Here is a 22,179-nt window from a genome sequence, read left to right as displayed (position 1 = left end):
TTTTTAGCTGTTTTTCAGGGTTCAGCTCAACGTGAACATACTATAGTACAGGACAAGCAGAGCAGCAACTATGCCATGGGTCAGCAACGACCATTACTAGGTAAAGTACCTGCATGCAGGGTATAATTAAAACTGAAGCTTGTTAGCCATCTGGCTGAGCCATCTATATGCTGAAATTCGGCCAAAATGATGCATTCTTTGCAAACAAATACCTGATAAGCCAGTAATACAGTCTCCAACAACAAGGATACGAAGCTTATAAACACCTAACAATACAGCTATCAACACATAGAACAATCCAATGCATGAAATAGGCACTCACGTGATCAAAATTCAAATTGCAGAAAATACAACCATAATCTGTTCAATGACCTTGACAATGAGTCTGTATGCATAACAAAATAAAATTGTAGCTACTTATAAGACTAAATAATTATATCAACAGTTTATCAGATTGACTAAATCCCATCATATTGCTGAAACCCAAACATTAAATATCCTGGAGATGGCAACATGAGCTGCCTGCTGAAGATGCAATGTATTAGTAGATTGCACACATTGTTAAGTCTTGTAACAGTCAATGGCATGAAATGGCCTAGACAGTCAACTTCAATTGTCAGAAGATCAAACCGAAAATCTAGCATATTGAAGGTCCAGCAGTAGTGAACCATAGCGATCTTCTTTGCAGTTCCTTACAGCCAAAGGTGATGTTGAGTATCAGTGACCATAGAGAGTTCTAATAGCACGATGAAATCTGCATGAGACATCACAGTGTAAGACACACATGTGCTGACCCAGACCATGCCTGAGTGAACAATTAACACAAATATTTACAAAAGGAGCATACTGCAAGGTTCCTTTTCAGAATTGAAAGCAATTTCATGGGTATTTGTTCTGATTTGAATTTCGATCATGTGAGTGCCTATTTCATGCATTAGATTGCTCTATATGCGTTTACTGGGTGAGATAGTCGTATTGTTATGTAGGTGTTTATAAGCTTTGTATCCTTACTGTTGGAGACTTTTCACTGATTTATCAATCATTGTGGTATTTGTTTGCAAAAGTCACATCATTTTGGCCGAATTGCAGCATATAGATGGCTCAGTCAGATGGCTAGCAAGTTTCAATTTTAACCATACCCCTCATGCAGGTACTTTACCTAGTACTGGTTGTTGCTGGCCCACGGCGCAGTTGCTACTCTGCTTATCCTGTGCTCCAGAGGAAGAAATATTTTGTTTGTCACCAAAATGCCACACAGACCGCGCTGCCACCAGAAACTGACCAATTAGATCAAACCACCAATACTTTGAGTTGATGATAGACTACTTGAACAATGTTGAGAGTGAATATTGTGGCATACGAAGAACCTTACAAAGCGTTGCAACAAAAAATCATGTAATTTTAAGACATTCTTGTCATTTTCTACCAGAAGAAAGTGACTAACTTAGCTGCCACACTGGTGTTATTCAAGTTACACTTAGCCTAACACATGACAATAGTTAGGTAGTTGATTGGAGGATAACAATTTTTTGCATTACAAACCCTACCAAAAATCCTGTTTAACTATGTACACAAACATGTATGTATGGTCAGCTATAGCTATTGTGTAGTCAAGAGTGAATAACGAAGTTAACTGATTTTTATATATAGCCTTATCTGGTTGCTCATTTATAGCTAGATGTACTGCATCCCTGATTCCCAGGTATATCCCACCAGCTAGTATAGAGCTATGTCAGTCATTGTCATTGCATTTATGTGACAACCAACATTTAAACAATCTATTACACTCTTACGTACTAATTCATGTGATGATGATTTAATGTTCCCACCTATATGCCTAATGGGACCATCCAGCGTTGTCTCTTGTGACCGTTACAACGACATGATGTTGCTGATTAGTTTTGGTATAGCTACCAAAAGTTTACCTGTTGCAGCAATTCAGCACTTGTAATTAAGTGGGCCAACACATTTTTTAGATGCTACTTACTGTTAATAGCATACCTTTCACTATGAACCTCAATGTGAGCAATAGAAAAACTAGTGAATGGTGGGACTGATCAGATGGTCACATCAGACTTTGTATAAGGATTACATCATTGTGTTTATTTTAAGATTTTGAATATTTCATACATTGTAACTGCTTCAAATCTTCCTGTATACATAACTACTGACTGTTAACTTTCTGATGTTTGAGGCATTGCATTGTTATGGGAATTAAAGATTTATTTTAGTAGTGCCAAAGTTGTGTCAGCGTTTCTGTGGTTAAGCACCCCTTACCATCAGATACTCAGTAATCAGTGATGGGAGAATCAGTGCATGGCAGATTTCAGATTTTTAAAAGAGTTTTTTTAAAACCTCAGAAACTCATCTAGATTTGCCGTCATTCATCTGATGATTTCAGCTAAATCATACAATGGCACCTAATTTTAGTAAGCATGCATGTACCTTTAAATACAATCAGTGTTCAGTTCATCTAGAGTTTAATTCATGACCAGTTGTTTTGATAGGAACAAAACGTTTCCATTATCCAGTACAATGGTAGAATTTGTGTGCATGTAGATCTGGGGACTTCTAATGTACTTAGAAATACTTGTAATTTGCTGATGTATGCTGACACATTATTGATTTTCATCCCCATCCCATGAAACAATTAGCCAGTTGATAGCTTTTGACACACTTGCATGTTTTTAGCTTGGTTCTGGATGAGTTGCATAAATTTGAGTTGTCGCTGCATATCCATAATCCACATTAATAAGTATCTTTCAGCTCTCATAGTTTACCTTCCTCTTTGTTCAGTATTTTTTGCTTTGAAAATTCAGTCAGTTTTTTATACCTTTTTGGGTCAACTTTAACTCTGCTTCCATATATTTCTTCACAACATCCTCAACTTTAGTTTACAGTATGTAATACCATGATAGTAGACTCATTCCACTAGTCTGGCATCATAAGGACCCTGTATTGAATTCTAAAAATGAGCTCCAAGCATGCGTTTCAGTTGTAGTTGATAAATAACATGAGCGAATGCTGGGACTACATTATCTATTATCACGGAGTACTGCACACTTATAGAATGCCCAGACCCTGGACTATCTGTGCAGGGTCTGGATATCAGACTAGACTCCCACTAATCCTCTATGGCTAGCCAAACAATACACTTTCATTTTCAAATGAACTAGTGCATGAAGCAGCTATGGTCGCGTCTGAAAATAGCTAAATCATTTAATTCAGTTGTCTGTTGAACTTATAACCACTGGCAGGAGTCAATACTACTAGAGTGAGTGCCACATAAACTTGTGATGTTTACGGGCTCCTACCTGAACAAGACTGTAAGCCATACACCACCTTATGACATGCATTGTCTAATTCTATATAATGCTCACCACCGAGTTCATGACTAGATTGTCACTTTATGACAACAGCTCTATAGCTTTAACCATAACAATTCATAGCTATGTGAGACATTATGTGTTGTACTGTCAGGGATGTGAGAAAAGCGGTTTCAAAAGGATTTCAGAGAAAGCTATTAAAATATATCTCTGGCATTATGAACCAAACCAGCACACAATTTGGTTTGGCAGTACAAAAAAGCAGTGAGTAACAGCATATAGTGCAGCAAAACAATTTATAGTAATATGAAAATTACATTCCTTCCTCAGGGATGATCTAGAAAGGAGACATGGGCTCTCAACTTATGAGATATTCTAATAGAGCAGTCAAGTATACTCTAATAGAGCATTCATATAAAACCAAGTGTTAGATGAAACAGCGGTGTGGAGCTTCAGAGTTTTCATACTTACAGACCAGATGTTGAGTCTATACTATGGGTCTGCACTTTTTAGTCAATATATGGCCTCCTGTATTTACATCACTTGGGTATGCACAAAATGCAACTCCTTGCATATTCTTCTTAAGTGCAGTAAAAAATCTAAATAATATTATGATTGCTTATAAATCATTCCATTATTGCCTGTGCATATAATCTGTTGAATTTTAAACCATTAAAATGTTCAAGATCTTTCAGCAGATCTCACTTAGTACTTGCTGGATCAGAACTGTATTCACCTATTATTATCTATCCCCTACTTAGACCCCCTGGGCAAGGAAAGGTAGGGGTTTAACTTAAATTCCTCACCCATGGGGGCACGATGAGTGGTTAAATCCCCACATAGTGTACTGGTTATCTTGCAATAGGTGCAACCTGTAAGGTCAAGCAAGCATATAAAAGTTTTGAACAGTCAGATGCTCCACTGGTGGGACAATTTTTAAGGTCAAATCAGATCAAATCCTCCACATTGATAATTGCATTACTCATAATTAATTTCTAGATCTGTTATCTTAAGATATTTGCTAGGTAATGCAAGAACTTGAGAATGCTACTGTGTGGTATTTCATACTCCTGCATAACAGGAGTTTGATGTACTGTCAAATTATAAAATTGCTTTAGGGTATCTGGCCATTCTACCTTTTTATTCCACTGGTTATGTGTGCTAATGTGACTTACCTTATAGCTACCCAATCGTGGTGTGTTATGTCATTAATGTTTATACAGTGAAACCTTACTTAGCAGCCATGTTTTAATTAATAAGTTCATCTTTGAAAGTAGAAACCTCTGGTCAGTCCAAAATTATGTATGCTAAAGATATACTTTATTACCCCATTTATAAGACCACCTCAATGTTGAGACCATGTTCTTTTTCACCCAAGCACAATAAAGTGTTTTTATGCACTCCAATAGAACAGTAACTTTGGTAACTACAGTAATTATAAGATGTGTTTTGCATTCCATAACTAAGTGCCTACTGATTGTCCATATAGGGCTGGTTGTCACCTATTGAATTGGTTGATCTATGGAGGATTTCAGAGCAAAACCTAAAGTGCCTGCACGTACTCGCCAAATCCCTTCAAGTCCTGTAAGATTGCCTTGCTCAAACCATGAAACAACACACTCACAGTTACCTCCACCAATATCTCCAAAATCGAGACAGTCTTCCGATGCAGTGGAGTATGATGACATTCTCACTGCAAAACAGTATAAACTTAAGAGTACAGCACCTAAAATCACATCAAGACTGTACAAGTTGGAAGAATTTGCAAAGTCTTTTACTCTACCTCAGATAGTTCGTGCATCAGGTGGCTCTTATGAAAACATCGGGAAATCCAACCTTGGTGAGGCTGAAGAAGTTGCATTGTTGTTCTCTAAGGCAACCAAAACAGTTCTTGCACACCTAGAAGGTGAAAATTATGACATCCCATTGAATTCTACTTTTGAGTTTGGTCCATGCAATGAGAAGGATAAGTCCAGTCATCATAACTATGAAACCATCCAGGAATTGTTAGTAGGCAACACAGGTTTACCAGCAGTGGTTAAAGTGCTGAAGTCTTACAAAGGAAAAACAGAAGAGTCATCAGTGGTAGCTGGTTCACTAATTTTCCCCCAAAAGTTGACATCACATCCTAAAAAGCAAAAAAAAAATACTGGTATGTACCAGTGACCACAGCAATGAAGCCTTAACACTTGGTTTATCTTGTACTGGCAACTTTTCTACTCATCCCTCTGATGTCAAGATGTCCCTAACGAAGTACATTTCTTACATCGGTGTATTTCCTGTCAGGGTTAAGGCATTCAACTACATAAAATTGCACAGCACAAAATCTTATATTGAAATGGGAGCAGAATTCGTATTGGACAGTCGTAGAGTTGTGCATAGTTACATTTGCACTACAGACATATTTGGAGAAAATGGTTATCCACTGTTTGAATTATTCATGCAAACACCCATATCTGTACAATGTATACAACACGATGGTCTTGACATGAGAGCCATACTCAACAAGGCTAGTACAACATACACAAACTTCAGCTTATCACAAATTAACAACCATGTTACATTTTGTAAGCAGCCATCTCGTTTAGAATTGCAAGAAGAATTTTACAAAGAAGTAACCTTGGACATTAGGAATACCACTGATTACTTTGAAATTACAAAACCCAATGACAAGGAAAGCAATGTCTATGAATGCATGTCAGATTATTCTGCTGTTGATCAAATCATTGATACAAGGAAATATCAGGCATCAGCTACCACACCACCACTTCCAATAGCTCGTGCGCCTCAAAAGTCTAAAACAGTTGGTATCACTTCGAGTTATCCACCAAAGCCACTGCTAAAGTCTAAAAAGACAGTAGGCAATGCTTCACCAAAAACAATCCCACCACAACAGCAAAAACATGATACAATACCTCATGCACAACCCACTCAAGTTGCTGATAAAGTGGCTGAACAAAATGTAGCTTACTTACAATCTCTTAGTTGTTCTGACATGCTCCATGTATTGGACAGGATGAACTTAGGCCAGTACAAAGATAGTTTTGAACAGGAGCAAGTTGATGGAACATTGTTTGTGACACTTACTGCAACAGAATTGAGAGAGCTTGGAGTTTTCATGAACATCCATCAGAAACGATTACTGTCTCTGATTGATGGCATGGTGCCAGTAAATAAATTTATAAGCGGTAATACTTCAGAAGATGATGATGATTCGTATATTGTAATGTCTCTACAGTGATGTGATGTGTAGTAGATCTGCAGAGTAGTGTACTTTGCATGTGTGCGTGTGTGTGCGTTTGTGTGTGTATGTGATAGATAAAAAGAGGAAGTATTTGGTCTAAATTCCCTACAATGTCAGTCTACTGATCAGGTCGTATTTTCACTTCATGTTTACATTCTATTTACTGTATACATGCATATACTTGTCTTTATATGTGACCAGATTTGACAAAACCAGGCTTCAACACACATCCATATTTGTGACCGTAAAGGACCATAACTTAATGTAGAAGTAAGCTATCACATACATATTTTGACCGGTTGTTGCATACTACGAGAGAATTGTGTGAAAATTGTAGATTAATAGCATACTAACTGGTCAAGTTATAAGCTATTAAAGTTGAGGAATCGGATGTGTGTGGAAGCCTGGTTTTGTCGAATCCGGTCACAATGCTGTTTGCAGTGTACAAATTTTACTAATACAATTACCCTGTCATTGATAACACAACATGCCGCATGGGGCATTAGATAGTTGTAGTGCATACAGCAGTGATTGGCTAATGTGTTACAGCATTGTTAAATTCCTTTAGAAAGCTCAGTGCGAGAAATTTAGCTGGGTAGCAAGTACAAAGACTATGCACATATAAGCATGTTATGTGGTTGCTGCCGAGCTCCATCTATAGCCATAGATGCTGTAGCTAATAGATAGCTGCATAGTCGGCCCTTTGTGTTAAGCCGAAAAGGTTTGCTTAACTAGTTGGAGTTGACTGATTTGGTGGTGTATATATTATAAAAGCTGCTATAACCTAGGCTATACTCCACCTTTGGAGTCTTACCACATGATGCGAATGATCACGTGTGGGATCACGTGCTACGACGATACTCCTCAGAGGTGAAGACGAGAGTTTGTTATCCACTTCTAAGCAGCGTGAGTACACAGTTATTATAGTAAGTGTATGTGTAGCTACAATAAATAAATAGTACTATGATTGCATGCTACTAAAGATGGGCATGATGGCATACCGTACGTATGTATAAGAGCTGTGCATGTGGCTCGGTACGGCATTGATACTGTGTAAATTTTCTTTTAGTAGGCATTTTCTAGAGCTAGTGAGATTTTAAGCATGGTGACCTCTGACAAACAGCTCACCACTACCATGCGGTGGTTTACACACGGTATACGTAGGGGCATGTAGCTAGCTACTAGTAGCCAAAGCCGCTACATGTCATCCAGCCACAAACAAGTGTTGTAGTGGAAGCCTCGCGAATCTTTTGGGACTTTTTTTTTATTGTCAACATTTGTATGGTAGCCAATATGTAGCAGGTTATTATGTTGGTGCCAAGAGTCTAACAGGTATTTTATGATGTGTAATGGGCTTTTATGTTGGTGTTGGAATTATTTTGATAATGACATACTCACTTGTTACTGAAATATTATGTTGACAACTATGATTAATTTTGTGAATAGATGACATGTGTGGGATAACAAGTATGGTTCACATTATTTACTGATCTGCAATAACAAGTGTGAAGCCATACATGCTTTGGTAGTGGCATGTAGGAGTTAATTGTGCCCCATGAATATAGTTGTAGCAATAAAATTAAAGTATGCAGGGTCTTCCCTAAAAGTTTGTAGAGTGACCTGTCACTGTCATTGCTCAAAATTCCCTTGATGTGTTTTTATTGCATGTTTACAATCTCTCAAGTGCTAAAATCTCTTTAAATGTGCAACACAATTATTTATTATTACTGAGCTAGCAGCATGGCCTGGTACTTGACAAAGTCTGTAGTTAGTCATATCATATAGCCAGTGGAGGACTCAGGGGTGGTTCCAAAGACTCTTTGAAACCTTTCCTTTTAGTAAGAGCCTTGCACTTGATAATTAAAAATACTGTAAAGCTAAAAACAGTTTACTCCTCAAAGATGTATATTTACTGCATATTAAAACTTGTAGTGATAAAAACACTTGGCTTACTGCAAAATCACTTGAAACTGTTATCCCTATACGTTAGTATGCAATAAACATCTCTAAGAATAATTAATGTTAAGCTCTTGTATTAGGCAAAAAAGAGGCTCTAATTGAAGTGCACTATTTTTTCAACAGCTGAAATGTATTTTTTTTCCTTTATCTCTTTAATCACTGGAGTCCAAACATTTTTATAAACGTGACATCAGTACGTAGCATTCCAATACCTGACACCCAGATTTAATGCTAGCTTTCACATACAATTGTACTAATTAAGATAATTGTCAATTGTGGTTTTTGATTATTTTTAGTTACTTGGTATATCGTAACAAATAATATTTGTGGCCCCATGACCATGATCAAAGATCGACTCCTTCAACTTCTTGTGCATGTCTGATTGACGGGTATTGTATTAGTATGTGTGGCAGCGCTCCTGCTTGTCTGCCCTGTCACAAGAAATCCAGCAAATAAGCAATAGTTTAATAGCATCAAACTAATCGTGAACCAACAAAGTCATGAAGCATCCAAAGCTGTGTCAAGGATACATCCACAAGAGCACCAGTTGTACCTATTTGCTCCTAATCATTATTCGGCCAGATACAAAATTATTTTATTTTTGTCAATTTTTTATGGAATCTGTAGGTGGTACTTTCACAGGCTTCAGTGAAACATTGCCAATGAATGGCTGTCTACTTTCACATACTATATAACTCATGCCTAGACTGCAGTAAACATTACCAAGCCCCAGAGTGGACCTCCTAGTTACTGGAGATGTACCGATTCAACTTTTCTGAGCTTTACCAATGCCAATCCGATCTAGGAAATTTATTACCGATCTACCCATATTGTACCAATCTAACATCTTTTATCTAATATGATGACTGATCTTGTACAGGTAATTCTTATAATCTCAGACTAAGCTAATTGGTCAATTGTTAGCTGAATGATGATCATGGCATTAGGTCAATTGTTAGCTGAAACGGCATTGGGTCAATTGTTAGCTGAAACGGCATTGGGTCAATTGTTAGCTGAAACGGCATTGGATCAATTGTTAGCTGAATGATGATCACAGCATTGTTGCTGGAGTCAATGCCAATGGTGGTGTGGCCTCAATTACACCACCCAGATAATCAGCAGTGACAGCACCCACAAATATTTTAATGCATGCTCCTACAAAGACTTGCCCGAAATGGTTTGTAGGCTGTTGTAGCAGACATTCTAATATTTTAGTCTATTTGATATGGTATGCACTATTCATTGTTTTCTGCCAAGGACCTCTGGTAAGTTCAAAAGTTTCAGTAGTTAAAACAGCTAACTCGTGTGCATTTATATGGCTTCTCATCATTTCAATGGGCACAAGGCAAAGAAATGGCACTATACTTTAGCTTGTAAATGGAGCAGAGAAACGATCAAAGTCTAGTATGTTTGAAGAAATGGTGATTAGAAAGATCAGTATCATGAATCGGTGGCTTCAACAGAAAATCAGTTCTACCGATTTTGCTCAAATTGTTGAGATTAGTACTGATCCAATACTAGATCAGTAGATTGGTACATCTCTACTAGTTACCTCCCTCCCCTTCTTTATATAAAAGACTGGATCCACGTGAAGGAAATATGTTGCTACCACATTTTTTTTTGTATGCGTAGCTACACTGATTTGTTTAACACCTTCATTTATGTTTCAGAGATGTTTATTATTTTGTAGAAGATTTTTTAGGAGTACGGAATTTATTTATTTTTAATTATTAAACGGAATCATCTACTGACTGACTGAGTAACTGACTGATGCCTTCAAACAAGCGTAACTCAATAACGGCTAAGGCTATGGGCTTGGTTTTTTCACTGTTTGACGTCGCTTCAACCCAAGAGGTGCCTTTTGGCATACCGCAGTATGTATAATGCATTCTTTATGGACTTATTACTGTCCTCCTTTGTGTCCCATTCATCTTTGCTGCTGACAGCGAAAAGTGTTGATTTGGCGGTAGCACGTGATGGCTTCCTTTCGTAACAAAAATCATCTGTATTTTTCATAGTGGCTACTTTGATTTGTAGAGGTGCTTTTCAAACAGTTCTTGATTTGTACTGCTGTGTAATGGGTTGAACATAACTGACAACAAAGCGTAATGGATACATTCCATTTCTTTCACGGTATGTGTGGGTGCACCAGTCATAATATTTTTTACAAAAAAGTTAACAAACAAGTACACGAAAAATTTAGAATTTTCAACTACAGTAGGGACCATAGCACATCGATAAACAGTACTGAACAGGGCCGGAGGAGGGAAAATTGAGTTGGTCAGGCCATTGACTATAATGTTGAAATTGCTACTATATACATGCCAATGAGAGAGGAGCTGTTACGCAGTGTGCGAAGTGCGAAGCACGAGCATCCTAAGGATGTCTGGGGGCATGCCTCCACAGGAAAGTTTTGAAAATCAGACACTCAGATATATGCAATTTTAGTGATATTTCACTGCTAACTAGCTATATAAATATGCTCAAGCTTATCTGTTGTTCTTCAGACTTTCTATACTATGTATAATTGTAGACCTGACATACAGGGGACACAGCATGAAACTTGCTGTATGCATATGGTTCATTTAGTTATAGCTAGCAATTAGAAGTTCAAGGGGGGGTCTGGGGGTGCAACCCCCAGGAGCTGCAGAATTTTTGCAATTTAAAGGCTTGAAAATGCCTTAAAATTGATGCTAAATTTTAAAGTAAAACTAGCTAGCTACTTGCAATTGTCTCCCCAAATTTCACAGCAGCATGGCCCCCTTTAGCTAGGATATAATTACTATACAGTGAATTCACACAGCTACAATAAAAAGCTACACAGCTACAAAAATACAGTATACTACTATACTGGTTTGTATGAAGTGAACGGATACTGGTGGACCGTCACGAGACCAATCAGTATTCAAAAATGGCGCGATGTGGGTGAGACTGAGAGTTTGTTCAGTATCTCGACAGGACGAGTGGGTGGTTGAAGAGGAGTGATTTCTACTCAACATCTCATCCAGATGGCCACCATGTAATGTATGGGTGTACAGCTTCTTGCCGCGGAATGAGTCATCTGGTTTGTCACTGCCAGCCCTTCGCCCAGTAAAAGAAGCCAAGAGAGACAAGCCAAGGAATGCTAATGATTATTTTATGAAGATTGAATTGTGATATAAGTATGCTGGTTTAGAATCAAAGAAGGCACCTGCCTTACACGTGATAAATGCCAACTGTCAGCACACGTGATACTGTACGTAGAACCCACAATCATTTCTGTACAAAACGATAAGAATGCCATGCTGTACTGTAAGGTAATTGGAGGTATTATACGTGTAATTCTGTGCTTTAGTTAGGCTGAGAAACTAGGTAACCAGTGCCATGCATTTTCAATAACATCTGTAAAATGTACGTAGCTACATGTAGATGTGATTGTCCAAAGATTGCATGAGAGTAATTTAGTTCGAACTGGTCAGCTAGTTGGTTCAACTCCAGATTATTGGTCCGACTCAGGCCTGACCAACCGGACCGTCTCCTCCGGCCTTGCTGAAACAAACTGAGTAGTGCACGATATTAAATCACAGTAAAACAATAAGAAGTGTTATATCCCACTGTGCTCAAGATACCATAATGGAAATGCACAGTAGGGATATAACACTTCTTATTGTTTTACTGTGATTTAATACCATGCACTACTCCAGCTTGTTTCAGTACTTTTATTGATGAACACTTCTTATTGTTTTACTGTGATTTAATATTGTGCACTACTCCAGCTTGTTTCAGTACTTTTTATTGATGAACACTTCTTATTGTTTTACTGTGATTTAATATCGTACACTATTCCAGCTTGTTTCAGTACTTTTTATCGATGTGCTATGGTCCCTACTCTAGTTGAAAATTCCCAATTTCACAGTAGGGATATAATGCTTCTTATTGTTTTACTGTGATTTAATATCATACACTACTCCAGCTTGTTTCAGTACTTTTTATTGATGTGCTATGGTCCCTACTGTAGTTGAAAATTTCAATTTTTTTTGTGTAATTGTTAAAAATTGTTAAGTTTGTATATGCTTATCAGTAAGCTCATTGTGATTTGTTGCTATACGTTTGTCATTTTCATAACATTGGCCAAATTGTAGGTTGGTCAATAACTTCAACTGCAGAATATGAATGGTCCATGATAATAGTAGGATCTAATGGCTCCTGTGATGCAGTGATAGTTGGTGGTTTAGTGGTTTTCAATACTCTTACAATACGTAAAACCAGTCAACAAAGACTAGAAAGACTTCTGATTACTGGATATGCTGACTGTATTCTGTGATGTTAACTGTGCCCAATAGCATATGTGAGTACATCTTTCTCAGTCTGAACTGCAGTTACTGCACAGAGCACTTTCTCTCTGGAGCCTGTGTTGATCCTAGCTTGGGGAAACTGAGCTAGCTGTATAGATAATAATGTAACCAGTATCATCATTGGTATTGTTACTAAAATTATAGCCTTTTGTAGAAAGAAGCATCTTTTTTTCCAACTCTTTTTGCCATTCCCCATGAAACGGATTATGCAAGGTATCTCCATCCCATCTTGCGGAAGGTCATAGGGAAAACGTTGCTGTTCAGTCACTGCAGTAGGAAACTTCTTGTCAAATAAGCAGCAAGCACAATGCTGATATACGTGAGGCACATGCCCTACTGTTGCTCCGTCCTTCATATAGGTAACCATAATAGCATAACTATCTCATGGATTGCTGGTTTCTCTTCTACAGTTTAACTGCTTGCCGATGAATGGAGACCATATATCTTGATAGATGTGATACCCACGAACACAGCTGCTCGTTTCAAATTCCCTTTCTGCTGTTGATTCTGCCATCATGACCTTTTATTGCAATAGGTATCTAAGAATCTTATATTTGACTGGGTCTGGGAAAACCGGTCTTATCTCCCATGGCAGTAGAAAACAGCCCCTTGCCCTCCTCCGACCCACCCCTTTCAAAGCTTGCTTGGTGCAGTCAACCCCGATTTAAAAACTATATTAGTAGTGGGAAATTTAGTTGTTGGGTACTTGTACAGTGGATGCTCAGAAGGTAAGGAATGGTATAAAACGTGTGAAAATTTGGTACATGTAGCTTCATCCATTGGTGAGCTACAATGCACTGAATACTTAAAACTGACATTTCTCGATACTTTTTAATAACCAGGAATTTTAAAAATCAGGAAAACTACAAAACTAAAAACCACAAAAGTTTTCCAGTGAATTATGGTATTTACTCTATTGTAAAACCTTTCCACCTTGAACAATTTGCAGTATACGGTAATGTAATCAAAATACTTGTAATAGAATAGTCACAAAAATGTGCAAACAAAACATTGACAAAAAAGGTTGTGCAGAGCTTAAATTAAGGACCTCCATACTGAAGTTCCAAACCCTAAAACCCCAGTGAACTGTTGTTGTCAGCTGCTCGACTCACTTAATTTCTACCTTATAAATGAAATTTTGTTTAACTCAATAGTAAAAGTTCAAAATTTTATAGATCTGCCACATAGAAAATCTAGATTAGAAGTCCTTGAAAAAATGTGCACTCTATTAGAGTATTACAACACACGTGAATGGTCAAATAAAATATACAATACAAATACTACAGTCTTCATCATTGTGCCTAAGAAAGTAGTTCCACACAGCTGATTTTGTTTCAATAGTAATGATATGTCCAGCTCTTGTTCATCAGGTTCTCTTCTTCACTCACTTCAGCTTCATCTTTGCCACCAAATTGCTCTCATTGTGCTACTGTGAGAATGTTATTATAAAATTAGTAGAAATGTTGACACCACAACTATGTGGAGAAAAGTTTACTGAAATTTCATATAATGCATACTCAGTATTGGAAATAATGCATGACATCCACAGGGATGGGTATATTTAAGGAGCCCCTGGGTTCTGTCTATGAAAAATGTACAGTGTGCAGTCTTATAGGGATTCTTTGCTTATATGGCTTGGGTGTCTGTGTATTGCATCAGAATCCAAGTACAGCTAGTAAATAGGTAATTTCATGGATGATTAAACAAAAATTTTGAGTATTTTGTATCAAACCAACATCATAGCAGGTGGTAATAACTAACGGTGTAGTGAATATTCTTGTCTGATGACAGATATTCACCAACAAAAAATGATTGAACGAGCGTGAAATGTAAAAGGCTGGTAGTGACTCCTAAGAGCTAGCCATGATGAAAATAAAGTGAATTCAAACAATTTGTGACTGGCTGAGTGAAAATTAGCAATTTCTCTGTTTTGCTGTAAAATAAACTGCATAAAAATACTCCATAAAAATTTTATCCACGTTTAAATTGCTTTGGTATGCAGTGAAACAAAGCTCAGATCAATAAACCTATGCACCATTGGATTTATCTGTTCATGGAGAGTAAGAAAATCCTTGTTTTGTGTTCATACAACAAAAGGCATGTGGGTTATGGGAACTTTTTTTACAATGTAGTATGCCATATACAGTATAGTAAAAATATATATATATATAAAAAACATTACAAAATTGACAAAAAAAATTTGGCGGATGAGGCTTCACCTGAATTTATTTTATCTACCGCGTACTGTACCACTTGAATGCAACATCGCTACAAACGAGTGTGAGTAATTAAACAGCTCACCAATTAAGAGGTGTTGCAGCTGTTTTGATCATGAGTCTTTATCCCTCGCATTGAGGGATGACGACTCATGATGGAAATGGCTGCCACATACCTTAATTAGCAAGTCTTTTAATCGCTTGCACTTGTGCATAGCGAAGTTGCATTCGAGTAGTAGCTACTGTACAAGTGTAGCTGGTTCTAGCATAGATTGTCAAGATAATCTATGGTTCTAGTAATGTCGAGAACAATGTTTGGATTGTTGTAAACTCTTGTGGAACAATGAACCTCGTGACAACTGAAGGGAACGCTTGGAAATACCCACGATACCTGCATGATACTTTGATACCCATCCTTTCAACATGGCTATTCTGCTCATGTGATTGCTAAAAATAATTGGTGGATAAAACTTTGGCGATTGTAATGCTATTTTCCAAAGTATTTTACTGTATGGTATGTCAAATTACCTGCTGGATAAATGCCAGTTATATCAGGGGCGGTGGAGCAGGCCAAAGAGTGAGGGGGCTAGGCCAGCTGTAAGTTGAAGACCAAAAAAAAAAAAGAAGGTCACAGTCTGCTGACAATAGCTGCTCTCCACCAATTACATCTCCTTATTTATAACTACACATACGTAGCTAAGGAATTTGCTACATGCTTCTCTGAATACTGTGATTGTTCTATTAGAGTATCCAGATCCTGACTGTTCTATTAGAGTATCTCGATCTTTTCTTGCAAACAGTGTCCTGAAAAGTGGGGGGGCCATGGCCTTCCTGGCCCCCTGTCTCCACCGCCTATGAGTTATATAGCACAGCAGCAGTCGTAAATCTTAGTTATTGACACACATCCTCATCCTCGGCTTCACCACAGACTTGTGTCAATAACTAAGATATTCTACTGCTACCATGATATAACTTTACTACACTTTTTATGTATCAATGTAATTGATAAAGTAGTACATTTTTGATAAATATTTTGTTTCTTGTTAGTGATAATTATGGCTGAAGAAAAGGTTACTAATAAAGATACTGAAGGGACCACTGAAGAGTCTGTTTCAATTTATGATACTCCGAAGAAGCCTGTAGTTGCTCCACGCACAAGAGCCAATCTATCATCAAATAGCACAAATGAAGATGAGTCAAAGCCTCTTGTACCACCAAAACGAATTAGGACGTCTACACAAGTATCTTCTATAATTGGTAGTTTAAATTCCAATGCTCATAATCCAAAAGAACAAGATCTCAAGTCAGATGCAGTCAAATCGGGATTGCCTACTGTTTCTCCTAAACCAACCAACACTAAACCAAAACCTCCCTTGCCAAAACCATTTGGGTCACCTGCAAATACAGCACCTATTTCTGAAAGCAAAAGTGCACAGACTACTTCAATAGATACCACTGAGCTGTATGATGACCCTGGCTCCAGGTACATAGTGGCACAAAAACCTAAAGCAGAAGAGAAAGCATTACCTGATGAAATGCCAGACTATGCAGAGCCTGATACATTAGTAATGAAACCAGCTAGCACTGCTCCTTCTGTTACATCAACTGATATTAACAAATACAAAATCACGTCTAAACCATATGAATTGGAAGAGTTTGCAGCTGAATTTCCTTTACCACAGATCATACGTGTCTATTCTGGCTATTATGGGATAACCGAGCAGTTCAGTATGTCAGAGGGTGAAGAGCTTATTTTATTCTTCATCAAGTCTTCAAAAATTATAACAGCATCAACACGGAGCAAAGCTGAGACTTACCACCTCCCACTGAATACTTCTGTCCAATTCAGCCCTTATCAGCAGAAGAGCTTAGAGAAAGAAGAACAGACATATCGCTATAAAACAGTAGGTGATTTGATTCAGCGAGACGAAAGTTTACCCAAAGTAGTAAAAGTTTTTAGGTCTTTCGCTGGTGTATCTGAAGAATCATCTGTGTCAGCTGGTGATCTGATCTTTCCAAGAAAAGTGTCAGGCAAGAAGAAGAAAACAGTACTGAAATGCACAAACAAAAGTGGACAAAAATTGAAACTGGGGCTTAATTGTGTGGGTGACTTTTCAGTTGACCCTTCCGATGTACGAATGTACCTTTTGGAATATATAGAATACATCAATGAATTTCCTTATACAGCTATGATTTTCAATGACAATGATGAGTCCGGCAAGCTATCTTGCCTTCGTACAGGCACTGTGCTTGTTTTGGATTCTCCACAGCCACTTCGCAGCTATATTTGTAGTACCGACATCTTTGGTGAAAAAGATTACCCAATAGTTGAGCTCCCAATGATTATGCCAATTCAAATACAATGTATGGAACGACCAGAGCTCAATATGGAGCCAATCTATAATAAGGTACAACATGCTTATGAGAATTTCAAACCTTCTATGATCAAGAAAAGCTTGTATCCTGCACAGAACCAGACAGAGTTGAAAGCTCAGCAGCAATTTTATGAAGAAGTCCAAAAAGATGATGGAAGCTCACACTTGTATGACCTGGAACGGCCTGAGGCTATCTATGAAGCAATACCTGGAGAAAATGCTTTTTATGTTCGGAAAGCAGAAGCAATGCGCTTACCACCAAGCCTTCCACCACTGAAGTCCTCTGCTCCATCTACTGCTCCTGGTGCCACCGTTACAAGTCCACCGGTGTCTGGTGTAAAATCCCCCAAATCACCCGCACCTCCTAAACCTGTTAGACACCAGTCATTGCACGAATTTTCATTAAACAAACTTCCACCTTCAGTACCTGCTAGTCCATTAGCAAAATCTGGCACTGTACCACCTGCAGTTCCATCCAAACCTGTACCTATAGGCAACAAGGAGCCTACCTATGATGCACTGGTGGACCCTACTCAGTCTACAGTGCCTCCTAGTCCAGTGGCCAAGCCTAGTACTGTACTACCTGCAATTCCATCCAAACCTGTACCTATAGGCAACAAGGAGCTGACCTATGATGCACTGGTGGACTCTACTCAATCTACAGTGCCTCCTAGTCCAGTAGCCAAGCCTAGTACTGTACTACCTGCAATTCCATCCAAACCAGTACCAATAGGTAACAAGGAGCCGACTTATGAAACACTGGAAGAGCCAACTCAACCTATGGTGCCACCTGCAACTCCTACTTTTGAAACAACTCCAGAGGAAAACATTGCCTACTTGAAGACAATGGATGTTGAAACTGTGTTACAACTACTTGGAGATATGAACCTTGCTGAATACAAGGACAGTTTTCGACATGAACAAGTTGATGGTGAGTTGCTTGTTGATCTCACAAAGAATGAACTTGAAGATCTTGGCATCACAAAGAAGATCCATCAGCTACGACTAATGAAATTGATTGATGGCTCTTCTTCAGCCAAGAAATATGAGGGCGGCATCTACGGCACATTGTCTTAACTTTGTTCCCACTTCGTGTGTACTTGCAGTAAGGTATATTGTGTGTTTTGGTTTTAGTTTAATACCATTACCATCATGATTTATTGCACTTCTTGTTTATTTTCACTGTGAAAATGTTGTTATCCTATCATTATTTAGTGCATTTGTTTAGACAAGACATGATTTGAACATGTATTGCATATTTCATGTATATTCTTGTGTGAGTGTACTTGTGCATTATTATGATTTTAGAAACTGTTCACGAAAAAATTTCTGCTGCATTCTGTCTGTGTCACTGTCTATATACTGCATGTCAACTTTTTAGTAGATATTGCAAACACCTGCAGGGGATTTTTCCAAGGTGGTTTCCAATTTTGATAGTGAGTTAAGGTACAGGAGTCTGGGGGCACAGCCCCTAGCCATTGACAGATTTTGAACATCAAAATGCTTCAAGATAACATTTTAGTTACATGTTTATGACTCCCTGTATTCACAGGCTTTAGCCTTCTCACAGGTCCCTAATGGGAATGCATTCACAGATAAAACCATTGCTGACAAGAAGTCGATGTTTAAGTACAGGTTGAATGCAGAGAAAATCTTAGTCCTGGTTGTTGTGGCTTCTTTGGCGCATGCCTAGACTGCACGTTGCTGGGGATCAAGTCACCACTGGGTCTTGGATTTTTTCTGCATTCTTCAACATTTTAGTTACATGTTTATGACTCCCTGTATTCACAGGCCCCTAGTGGGATAGCATTCACAGAAGATCCATGATTTCATGAGTATATTATAGTAAACTATTTTCAATACATGCTTGGTATCCTTTTAAGTCATAAATGTCAATGATGGCTTATGGCTGGTCAGATATATATTGTAGTGATCCAAATATGCATATAATGGTCTCTCAATTATCCGGCCATTGATTATCCAAACTATGGAGATAACTGTTCTATTAGAGTATTTTGTCTAAAGTGTGTGTTCTATTAGAGTATTTGTACAGGGTTCTGTATATAAATGAATGGGATTCTATTATCCAAACTTTTCAATTATCTGAACACCCTCAGGGCCCAATCTGTTCGGATAATCGAGGGACCACTGTATATTCAAATTCTCCAATATTAGTTTAAGATTTAGCTGCTTATATATATATATATCATTGTTCTATTAGAGTAGACAGTATTAGGATACATCTGACTGCTCTATTAGAATATCTTGATTGGCCATGGCTCACACTGCCAAACAATGTTCTCCAATTGATGAAACAAATTGAAACAAATAGGACGTGCGCCTGCGCGTGCAACAACTTGAAACTAATAGGGCCATACGTCACAATTTTTTTACGGTAGTCGATATCTAAACAACTGTTAATAGTTATTGCCATGTATCCACGAGGTAGTTGTCATTCTGGGGCTAGCAGGAAGGCTAGTCACAAGGCCAAGTCGACCAGCGCGTGGAAGAAGCGTCTCCGTATTTTTGCTGCCGGTGAGAAATTCAAAAGAGGAGAACAACCACCTAAAGGATCGCACTGGGAGTCAGTGATATGGATAATAATGGCTTGCCCTGCTCATGAAGGTGGGAACAGGACCTGTACCTGCCAGTACCACCCCTCTGTAAGTCGTTTTGCTGTAATGATCGCACTTTCGTATACTAGGCATGGTGAGATGTGCTATAAAATCATAGTGATTTGATGTCTGTGCATTATATATGGTATATATGCACGTACAGAACCCATATGTGCAATCCCAGACTGTTGCTGCATCTACTGGTGATGCTAGTGGTTCTGAGAGACAGGTATTTGAAAATCTATTCCAGTTTATTTTTTTGTTAACTTCCTTTGTGCATCAGGAATCGATTACTTCTTTTGCACAACCCCCAGCCACCATTGCCTCAGATACCTCAGATACAATTCCAATGGAACAGGAAATATTTGTATGCAAATTACTGATTACACACACGTGTTACTACAGAATGTGGAGGGTGCCCATACTTCCTCTTCAAGATCTCTTACTACCTCTTTAATTTGTACTACCCCTTCTGTATCGTCGATTACCCCATCCTTAAGACCTCTTACCCCATCACCAATCCTTCTTACCCCTTCCTTGGTATCTCTTACTCCTTCTTCAGTCCTTCTTATCCCATCATCAATGTCCCTTCCCTCATCATTTACTTCTAAAACAACTACTAGTGTAACAATGGTAAGTATACATTTAAACTCTTGCCTATTTTATATGATTTCAATGTGTGCAGGCACCTACAAGCTACCAAAGAACTGAAAGGAGCACACACACATCCTTGGCACGGCCTGTAAGTTCATGTAAATATGGTGATGTGATTTTTATGTGTGGAGCACAGGTTAGTGTTCGTGTGTATAAGCCAAATGTAGTGGACTGGCAGCAGGATCCTTCCACCAGTGTAATTGCATCCACCACGATATCCTCTGCACTCACTAGCGTATCAGTCTCCTCCTCACCAACAAGATCCAGTGTGGATGCCAGTCTCTCCATGCCATCTACCATCATTATGCCTCCCCCAACAGCCAGCATTGTAGCCAGGAGTCAGTATCTGGTATGAAAGATGAGTCTTGAAATTTATAGTGCTTTTATATGTGTGTGTGTGTGTGTGTGCATGTGCAGGGGCGGATCCAGAGTTTGGAAAGAGGGGGGGCACCTTTCTAAAAAATAGTTGAAGGCCAAAAAAAAAAAAAAAAAAAAAAAAAAAAAAAAAAAAAAAAAAAAGGTCACGACAATAATAGCTAGTTATCCTTACCAACTATGTCACGTCTGTTATGTAAAATAAAATCCTATTTATAGCTTCATAGGTAAGCTACACTGCCTCATGAACATTGTGACTGCTTTATTAGAGTAATTGACTGCTCTATTAGAGTATCTCGATCTTGTATGCAATTTCTTGAAGGGGGGGGGGGGGCATTTGCCCCAAATGCCCCATCCTGGATCCGCCACTGATGTGTGTGTAGGCCTCAGCGGTTGCTGGTGCCACACTGCAGTCAGCTGATGCTACACATGTTAATGCCACACTAGTACCCACAACAGTGGAGGTAATTGTAGCAGCAAAGAATTGCAGTGAGATAATTTTATTACATAATTCAGAACGCTGTGTCATTGTTGCCATCCACTGCTGGTGATGATTATGTTGAAAAACATACCCTGACTTCAGTAAGGGGCTTATTTAATATTAACAGTATCTTTTCATATGTTTAAACAGAAGTTAAGCCGCCAACCTACTGACTATGCTCTCCGCTTGCCTGCTGCATGGAGGGACCACATGAATGTTGGTGACCAGCAATGGATTGGCAGAACTGTGTTCTCTGCACAGAACACCATCAGTGACACAGTTGCTGCAAAGCTGTGGTGGTACCCCCCAATAGCAGATCTAAAGACAACTCAACCAAAGCCAGAGTCCTATGTTTTACGACGGATTTGTGTTTGGATGCCACGGAGAGCATGGTCCATTGATTTAAAGTGCCCCAATTGCCACTTGAGGTCACTGCAGTAAGTAAAGTAATTAAGTAAGGTGTGCAAAATTTGAATTGCGATTTTAATAGTTCAAAGGGTCTTTACAAGAAGACAATCAGAAGAGTAGTTGATCTGAGGGACTACTACCTTGTAACTGAAGAACTTGGCTGTGATCGGTGCAATAAAGCTTTTCTGAGCT

At 38.5% G+C, this 22,179-nt stretch overlaps 2 protein-coding genes across 3 annotated transcripts; both read left to right on the top strand.

Moving 5' to 3' along the window:
• The first annotated feature begins 7,336 nt into the window (after positions 1 to 7,336).
• On the top strand, positions 7,337 to 18,817 carry LOC136259687 (uncharacterized). 2 transcript variants are annotated; one of them, XM_066053195.1, is made up of 2 exons: positions 7,337 to 7,476; positions 16,127 to 18,817. In XM_066053195.1, the coding sequence occupies exon 2, from the start codon at positions 16,135 to 16,137 to the stop codon at positions 18,529 to 18,531; it is 2,397 nt and encodes a 798-aa protein (XP_065909267.1). In that variant the 5' UTR covers positions 7,337 to 7,476; positions 16,127 to 16,134; the 3' UTR covers positions 18,532 to 18,817. The 2 variants fall into 2 exon arrangements, with proteins under 2 accessions (XP_065909267.1, XP_065909266.1); XM_066053194.1 differs by having other exon boundaries at positions 7,359 to 7,496.
• Positions 18,818 to 19,875: 1,058 nt separating this feature from the next.
• LOC136260854 (uncharacterized) lies at positions 19,876 to 22,126 on the top strand. The gene is made up of 8 exons (XM_066054748.1): positions 19,876 to 20,298; positions 20,353 to 20,702; positions 20,755 to 20,811; positions 20,860 to 21,072; positions 21,482 to 21,562; positions 21,615 to 21,680; positions 21,730 to 22,020; positions 22,070 to 22,126. The coding sequence occupies exons 2-7, from the start codon at positions 20,439 to 20,441 to the stop codon at positions 22,018 to 22,020; spliced, it is 972 nt and encodes a 323-aa protein (XP_065910820.1). The 5' UTR covers positions 19,876 to 20,298; positions 20,353 to 20,438; the 3' UTR covers positions 22,070 to 22,126.
• The last annotated feature ends 53 nt before the right edge of the window (positions 22,127 to 22,179 follow it).

The sequence above is a fragment of the Dysidea avara genome, chromosome 7, assembly GCF_963678975.1.
Source record: "Dysidea avara chromosome 7, odDysAvar1.4, whole genome shotgun sequence".
NCBI lineage: Eukaryota > Metazoa > Porifera > Demospongiae > Dictyoceratida > Dysideidae > Dysidea > Dysidea avara.
The sequence above is the reverse complement of the archived record's forward strand: the minus strand, read 5'-3'. Positions and strand labels throughout refer to the sequence as shown.